This window comes from Equus caballus, chromosome 5 (genome assembly GCF_041296265.1).
Source record: "Equus caballus isolate H_3958 breed thoroughbred chromosome 5, TB-T2T, whole genome shotgun sequence".
Lineage (NCBI taxonomy): Eukaryota > Metazoa > Chordata > Mammalia > Perissodactyla > Equidae > Equus > Equus caballus.
Genome location: NC_091688.1, coordinates 33,041,893 through 33,050,688, shown reverse-complemented (window position 1 = coordinate 33,050,688; position 8,796 = coordinate 33,041,893). Strand labels below are relative to the sequence as shown.

The 8,796-nt window shown below is 50.7% G+C and overlaps 1 protein-coding gene across 1 annotated transcript; it reads right to left on the bottom strand.

The window, feature by feature from the left end:
• Positions 1 to 2,238: 2,238 nt before the first annotated feature.
• LOC138924053 (putative neuroblastoma breakpoint family member 5) lies at positions 2,239 to 6,838 on the bottom strand. Its single transcript, XM_070266820.1, has 4 exons — positions 6,535 to 6,838; positions 4,455 to 4,557; positions 3,436 to 3,650; positions 2,239 to 2,367 (listed from the first exon to the last, which is right to left on the bottom strand). Exons 1-4 carry the CDS (start codon positions 6,764 to 6,766, stop codon positions 2,312 to 2,314), a joined length of 606 nt encoding a protein of 201 aa, XP_070122921.1. The 5' UTR covers positions 6,767 to 6,838; the 3' UTR covers positions 2,239 to 2,311.
• Positions 6,839 to 8,796: the final 1,958 nt, after the last annotated feature.

The window sequence follows — 8,796 nt, the reverse complement described above, 5'->3', positions numbered from 1 at the left end:
GGCATCCAGAGGCATCGTCGCCCCCTGCTCCGCAGAAACACTGGCCACCCTGTGGGCTGGGAGAAGGCCAAGGCCTAGGCTCGCACGCGGGAAACACGGGAGCACGGGAAACGGGACAGGTGGCTAGGGGCGTTCTTCCGAGGACTGCTTCGGAAGAGAGGCCAACGTGACGGAGACGGAGAGTGGGGCCCACAAGAGTGAAGCCCGGGAGGCGTCTCGGAGGCAGATGTCCACAAGGAGGCCAGGCGCACGGGGTGGGCCTAGAATCTGGAGGGACACGCCTCAGGCGTGAAAGTTAGAGCACTGAAGGTGCGAGGAGACATTTCACGCCAGCGGGGATGTTTGACAGACACCTGCCCTGGCGCTACGTGCGGCACAGGGGAGCTGAGTTTGTCCTGCCGGCTTTGGGTCCCGTGATGTGTCACTGGGGCCAGGGGCACCTGGGCGCATCCTGGCAAGAAGGAAGGGAGCGCAGCTCCCTCAAGCGTCTCCCGTCTGTGCTTCCAACTCTGTCCTCCAGCCTGATTCCCTTCAATGTGTCTGTCTGCACAGCCCGAGGGCTGGCATGCCAAGGACACCGACCGCCCAGGGAGTCCAGCTGGAGCCTTATCCCCTGCACAGCGGCAATACTCACTGGGGGTGTCTGCCAGGGAGGAGACGGCCAGGCCCTGGAAGCAGAAGACGGCACTGCTCGACTGAGTCCAGCAGGACTCGGACTGGCCGACGTCCGTGGCGCAGGTCCAGGAGTATTCCTCCAGGCACGCTCTCGGGAGCGGAGGCTCGACCGTGGGCGGCACATCCCTGCCGAGCCTGTGGGCGGAGGGAGGGCTCAAGTGGAGACAAGCGGCTTTGGGAAACACACATTCCTAGAGCTGCTTTCCCTGGAAGGTGGAAGGGTCTGCTCACAGAAGAGCAATGGGAAGGGCTCAGCCAGGGAGATCACACAATCCTCCTCTGGCTGGGGCCAGGCCACAGTTGAAGTGGGAACAGGAGAGAGAGCTGGAAAAAGACAGAGACAGAGACAGAGAGGGCCGGGGGGGTGGGGGCGCGCAGGGAGAGAGACAGAGAGCGCGAGAGAGCGAGCGATCCAGCGTGAGCCGACGAGAGACAGACAGACAGACACAGACACAGACACAGAGACAGAGACAGAGACAGAGAGACAGACAGAGAGAGACACAGAGAGAGAGAGGGAGAGAGACAGACACACAGACAGAGACAGAGGAGGAGAGAGCGAGCAGAGCTTGCTCAGAGCACCGAGCAGAAAATGAGCTCTTGAGCAAGGAGGACGAGCGCCTCCACTCCACAAGAGTCATCACACACCCACACACTCAGAGGACCCTAAAGGCGGCGTCAACACTCTTGCATCCAGTTGGTGGAAATGCACAGACAGCTGCCAAGTGAACCCTGCCTGGCTCTGGCACCACTGTCGACTCCCAGAAATCTGGAAGCTGCAAGGTCTGCCTCTCTCCCTACTGGGGCATGATGCGGACTTGGGTCACGAAGGACCGTCTTGGCCGGGAAATAGCCGCCACCGTGGGAACGGCAACCGGGCAGAGGCAGACATGCGTCCCCCGCTGGGTGACAGAAGAAAGAGAGAACGGGAGAGCGCACGCCATCCGCCGACAGATGAGCACACCTCCGGCATCTGACCGCACGTGACCACACTGGAGAGAGATCACGGAATTGGCCCATCCGAGGACCACGGTGAGAAACACAGAGCACTCTGGGAAAGGGACACTTGGCGGTTGTCTGCATGGGGAAACGGGGAGAGCGAGCACTTCCTGATGTCCCTATATCTGAGATCGTCACATTTCCCCTTCTAATGAAGTCCCTTCTTGTTTCATTGTATAACTCCATGATGGTCTGCATTCTATGCTTCCTTCTCTGACTGTTTACAGAACAGGTACATTTTTCTCATCTCACTGCATTTTTGTTGTTTAATGCGGTTAATCATCCCTTTACTTTTTGCACTGCTAGTTTACTTCCTTCCAGAGACCATCATTAATGTGTAGCAGTTAGATATGCGTCTCACCCTGATTTTTGTTGCAGGAGAAAATAGACCTTTTCTCTATGTGCATGATTTCCTAAGGGTGTTGCGTTCTCTTGTGTCAGACTTACAGGTCCATAGAGATGAGTGACATTGAAGTTAACAGAGCCTTTTCCTTGTTGGTTGAGTGAATTAAATCATTACAACCTCCACGTTTCCTTCTCTTGCCTCTGGCATTTGTGACTTTGTTCCCCTCACTTACTCTTCTTTCTGATACTGTCTCCACATTTTCCCTGCCCATTACCGGCACCAGATTAGTCATTGTCACCTGTGAGTGAGTGTGCCTTGTGTCTTTTCGTCTTCCTTGTCTTCGTTATTCCCTGCAAATAAATTCAGAAATGTCCAGTTAGCACTTTCCCACTTTAACCTCTATAAACGCAGTGACTTCAACAGCCATAGAGACATAAATATCTATGCAGGAGTCCGTATGGTCTTGAAGTCCTAGTGCATTGTCTTGTAAGCATTGCCCCAGCATGGATTTCTGATTCATCAGGCGGTGTGTCTGTGATCCACTTGATCACCATCATTGCAGACTCTGCCTGAAATTGGGCAAAAGTTTAAGCTGTCTTTTGTTCCTCATATCACTGGATACTTGTCCAGCTTCCATCTTGAATTCTGTAACTGCGTGCTCCATTCTGCCACAAGTCCTGCCAAAGGCACAGGCCCTATATCCCTTCCCAGCTCTCACAGAGAACCTCGTCCTTTCTCTAAGGAGACAAGAAAGAACCCAAGCCAACATCCCTCATCTGGGGACTTTAAGGGCCCTCCAAGTTGGCTTCTGTGTGTTGTGGAGGGAAATTCTCTCTACGGAAAGGTCTCCAGTCTAAACTCTCCACCACCAAGTTCTACCACATCCAGTACCTTGCCCAACCCCACAGAGCGAGGGGCTTGCTTTGTTCTGAAGTGCATTCATAGACATTCCTGCGTTTGATGACTACAGCTACCGTGAACAGATTATTGGATCCATTTTACTGCTGAGGAGATTGATACGGATGAAGTAAAAGTCAATCTCTCACCCAGTGTTAGTACCGTCAGCTCTCAGGCTGGAGCCTGGGAATGGCCACCCTTAGTCCAAGGCTCTTTTCACTCAAACAAGCTGCCTCCTGTCACGTCCTCCTTTGTGTCCTCTGACAGTAGGTAGGTACGGCCTCGTACCCTAAAGGTCACAGTCCATCAGGAAGGAAGCCGACACTTGCACCACTATGACCTCCACCCTGGGCATATCTGCTCTCTGCGCCCACCTAGCCAGTCCTGGTCCTACCACGGTCCCAAGTGCAACACGCAAACTGGGACAGCTTGTCAAAACATTACGAGGGGAGGTGTGGAGGGTCTTGTGAGCCAGGCACCTTGGAGAATTTCAGTGCAGTGAGGGCCTGTGGCCACCTTACCTGGGCCGAGTATGTGGGCAAGGTGCTTGGCCAGCCTATATCCCTCAGCCAGTTGCTGGCGGAAGGCCTGCCCTTGGTGGTCGTCAGAGCCATTGTGTGTCAGCAGGTCATTGAGGTGCTGACTCAGCAGGGCCCACACTTCTCGCCCTTCCTGTAACTTGTGCCGCAGATAGGCCAGTTGCTGCTCCTGCTCTTGAATTAGGAGATTGGATTCCCTAAGGTGGGACAGAAGAGAAGACTTGAGAGTCCAAAGGGATGAGTGACAGATTCTAAAGATTTTCAAGATTTCTGTGAGAACTGCCCCCAAGGAGTCCTCAGAGAATTCTGGCCGATGTGTGGTGACTTGCCTGTGGCAAAGAGAAAGAGGAAGGTAAATCACAGGTTTCCTCTGTATCAGAGAGAGCTCCCGTCAGATTCCTGGACATCCTACTCATTGTTTCTGCTGTCAACAAAACCAGGTGTCTTCCTAAACCTGTTTTAAAAACGTGTCTCTTCAGTTAACCCCTTCAGCCATGCCCGCTTCTATGTTGAAATACACATGGTGCATTCTGCAGTGAATGGACACAAAGCCAGACACAGAAATGTGCACGAGCACAGCTGGGTTAGCTGGAAAGAACACGAGAATGACAGGATCAAGGAGACAGAATTCTTTAGAAAGAAAACACAACAAGCCCTCGTGAGACAGGCGGTGATTGTGATTAAAGGGAAATGAGCGGGTGATGGCACAACACTGTCAACGTACTAAATGCCACCGAATCGTTCACCTCAATTTGTGCAAATTCGTGTTTGGTGAGTTTCAGTTCAAAAATTTATAGTTTTGAAAAAAAAGAGTAAGTGAGCCTCTGAATAACTGGAGTCCATAATTTTCCAATTACTTTTCCCTAGTTGCTTTATAAACATTTGAACACAAGTGCCTGCCGTGTACATTTCTGCCTTCTCTTGGCCCAAAGTTGCTCCCTGCCCCACTTCAGCTTTTCCCACAGCTACCCACCAGCCTACCCCCACACAGCCCTCCTTACCTGAGCTTCTTGGCTAGCGTTGACTTCTCTGCCAGCTTCCCCTCCTCAAAAGGCAGCTTGTCCCCAAGCACGGATTCAATGATGTCTTTGCACTCTCCACACTCTGAAAAAGGACAGAGAGCCCTGCCTCAGTGGAAAGCTGGCCATGCTGCTGTGGTCACTGCCTTCAAGGGAGGAAGCAGGGTCCATGCCCAGTACCAGGCTCCACACTGGGATTTCCGCATCTTATTCCTCGGCCTCCAAACTACTACACAGCATTGGGTTACTCCCCATTTTAGAGCTGAGGAAAGAGAAGCTCCAAGGCACAGAAAGTAATTAGATACGTTAACTTCTATTTGACAAAGGCAGAATTCCCATCCCCTGAGACTGACCCTGAGTCGTGGGCCTTAGTCACGTTACCAAGCCTCACAGCCTCTTAAGTGAAACACCAAGCAGGCGCGTGCAGTAGTGATTGCCTGTGTGCTTGGGAAGGCCCGGTGGACTCTACTGACTGTTGGTTCCCTTGAGCTCAGAATTTCAAGGTCAAGTACATCCAAGATAAAGACGTTTATATGGATTCAACCCTGTAAAATATTATGCATTTGCCCATAAATTTCTGAAGGAAACGTGCACAGATACTAAGAAAGTTTGTGTTAAATTAAAAGCAATAGAAGGAAGAACTAACAAATAGTGTTGACCCTGTGACAGGGACTTACAGAAATCATCCATGTGATGCATTGCAACAACTCAAACAAGTAGGTACCATGACAGCACCGTATTAACAGAGGAGGAAACTGAGGCACAGAAAGACACACAGCTTGGATTGGAGCCCAGAAAGACTGGCCCAGAGTCCATGCTCTTCACCACTGCACCGTGTTACATTGACACCCAGGTCTTAAGTGATATCTTTCTTCTTCATCAGCTTCAAAATGTGTTTCCTACAGTTACGCTGTGATTCTAAGGCAGGATGTAAATAAAACTTCGTTTGTCCTTTCCTGAAAGCTCATCTCTTCACTTTTTAAATGGCAGGCTTTGATTTTCTCTGTGTCAGTCATTTTAGTTACTCCCCCCTCAATGGCTTATTGAAAAGCAATTGTAGGAAACGACCCCAATTCAGGCTCCGAGTTGTCAAGATCCTTCTAAACACTCTGCTGTGCACATGCCCTGGTTGTCACGGTTCTTGTCGTCACTACAGCCCAGTCTCACTGAGCAGGCAATCGAGCTTCCAGTTTTGAGGCTGACTGGGGCAGGGAAGGGCCTGCCTCACACACTGGCTTGAGTTTTCCTGGGGCTAGTGGTCTCCCCCACCTACCTCACTTTGTGGCCTCAATTTGGCCACAGGTCTCATAGCCCAGACTCTCAAGGTCACCTGGACCTGTTGGTTGCCCTGCGTCCCTGAGGGTTCACCAGCTGAGAGGGAGACACAGGTGGTGGGACAGATTCTCTGGTTTCCATAGAAACAGCCCCAACCTTACCACAGGGTGTCAAACGTCTTCCTCAGACTCAGGAAGAAGAGCCCGTGCCCTGGAAGAGAGGGCTTCCCTCTCACCAGGGCATTCCCTGTCTTGATGGTGTCACTCCTGGATAGCACAGTTTCGGTGAGGAGCATATTCATCTTTAAGCTCCTATAAAGCAGCTACTATCATCTGTTTTCCCACTGTAAGTAGCACAGTGCTTTGCCCATGGGACCTCAGAGAAGCTTGAACTGAGGGAGTTCACTCGTCCCAGACATTTAGGCCCAGAGTGATGCAGGATGTGGTAAAGGACAGAGAGGATGCTGAGAGAAACAGTGCAGCCCTTTCCTGAGAGGAAGACTCAATTGTGTGGCTGCACCAGCATTCGATGTCTGGGACTCGAATACTAAAGCCGCCGTATACCACACTGCAAATCTGAAAAAGTGGCTAAACTCTTTGTGCATCAGTTTCTCCATCCCCAGCAAAATGAGGGCAAAATACCTACCTCTGACTTTCCTGGATTGTGGTCAGAATGAAAGTTATTTTGACAAAGGGACCAGAGGATAAAGTCTGGAGAAATTTTAGTGTCCTAGAGGGCAGACAGGGATCACTCACCCATCTGGGGAGCACAGCCCTGGGAGACTTACTGTGCTTCTGCAGCTCGGTGGCCAGGGAGTAGGCAGCAGCTTCGGATACAAGGAATTCCTCCATGAGGGCTTGGAAGTCCTGCTTGCTTTGTGCCAGCTGTGAACGCAATTCCTGGTTGGACTCCTGGAGGGTCACCTCTGCCCTCGGATCAGACAAAGCGTGAGGACACACGGCCATGGTGATGTTGGCAGAAGAGGTAGAGCCAGAGGCTGGGCAGAGAAACCCAAACATATAATGAGTGAAAAACAAGCAAAGACAAAACGGTTTCACCAGGCCAGAGGGGTGTTTACACAGGAATCCTTAACTTACCGTTGGGGACAACTAGATCAACACTCCACAACAGCTGAGGGTCCGGAACTGCCAAAACAAGGTTCAAGATGACAGAGCTCAGAGCCACAGGCACCGCCTGCAGCTCAGAGTCAGACAGGAGTGATGGAGAGAGGCCCCAGCACGCCGGTTAATGGTCCGGCGTTGCAATAACAGAATTGGAAGGTGGAGGTGTCATGGAATCTTAGGAGCCCCTGCCTTCCAGTTGCCTAGGCCCTGCTGCTACCCCAGGCTGCCCGGCCTTTGCTGAAGGCCACTGCTGATGGGCATCACCCCAAAGCAGCTGTCTACTCTCGTGGTGACGCTACCGACCTGTCTCTTTCCAGAAAATATCTAAGCATAGTTCTCAGTGCCCATTCCTGTGTGCATCTCAAAACAGAAAGAGAAACCAGTGTCCCAACAAAGTTTGTCTTCTGAAGCACCGTCACGAAGTCACCCCACTTTCTCTCTAAATGTAAACCGATCTTAAGGTTTTCCCATACGTGAAAGATGGCAAACTTGTAGACTCTCATGCTGCTATTCGCTGGGCTCTCTCCAGTTTTTTCCTCATCCATTAAAAGGGACAAAAGCAGAGTGTAATACTAAGTGAATGAATACTTCGTTAAAAAATTATTCTCTGTCCTGACTCACAATACTCCTCTTGCTGCATCCCTGTGTTGTGTCGACTTCTTGCCCCTCACTAGGGCAGCATGTTCGCTTATCTTCAAACTTAAGTGAGTGTGACATCTCTACCTCCTAAAATCCTTCTCTATGTGTGGGCCGCTTTTGTGGTTGTTACTTTTTAAGTGTCCGTAAACACTATCTTTCCTACTTGTTGGTTCCGGATATCCACATATTATGCCTTCTAGTCCCACAAGAGCTCTTTTCCAGCTCTGAAAATGATTACAGTGGTTTATGAGTATATCCTGAATACACGTAGTGGCCCTTTCTTTTGCAAACACTTGTCAACCTGATGCTATTTCTTGTCGTCATTCAGTTCACTCACGTTTGGAACAGATCAGGGATGCGGAGCAGTGTTGATGGATTGTTGCTGGACAGATCCCTTCGAGCTGTCGTCATGCTACTGACCTGCGGTTATATTCCTCTACCAGAATGCGGAATTTCAAGGTCACGGTTCAGGGATGGTGGATGACCCACAGTGTTATGTGTGTGATGGGGTTCAGTGACAGAGAAGCTGAGGTTGACAAGAGAGGCACAGGCAGGCAGGGGAAAGTGGTGCCCTGAATGCCCTGCTCACTTTCTTGTCATCTCTTCCCACCCGGGTCTTCTGAAGAGGAGGCCTGGGAGACCCCCTGTGGCATTGGTCTCTTCAGTTTAGCTGCTGCACTCGCCCGAGCTGAGGGCGCGATGGGTCTGGCCATGTACCACCGAGCTTTCATGTCAAGGTAAAGGACAGAGGACCGCATCAACCGCTTTTGAGGCTCATCTCCTCCCCACGCCACGCCATCCTCCAACGACACTGTGGAATGCTATTGGTGTGTCAGAGCCATGAAAAGCTTTAAAGAAATCTCTCTTTTGGTGTCAGTTGGATGTGACATTCTTTTCTTTATGTCTCAAAGTCTGTGGTCTAGTGGGCCCAACTGTCCTGAACTGGAATGGACTTGCCAACTTTCTGGTGTTTTGTTAGGTGGCTAGAATATTTATAAGATTTTCTGAGTTCAAACCTCACTGTTGAAGTTTGAATGAAGAATGACAGGACTTACTTTGTAAAGTGAGAGACTCAGAGAAGATTGGTCTCATCGATGAGCAGAAAGAGTAAATTTCACTTCTACTCAAAGCACGCTAGAATTTGAAATTATGGCTCTCACTGTTGTCAAGGTGGAGTGCCGGGTGCCTGAGGCGTATGTCCCTAAGGCCTCATGTCTATGCTATAAAATGGATGAAGTTAAAATGCAGTCAGATGGCCCAGGTCCCCTTCCATTCTAGAGTCCTCC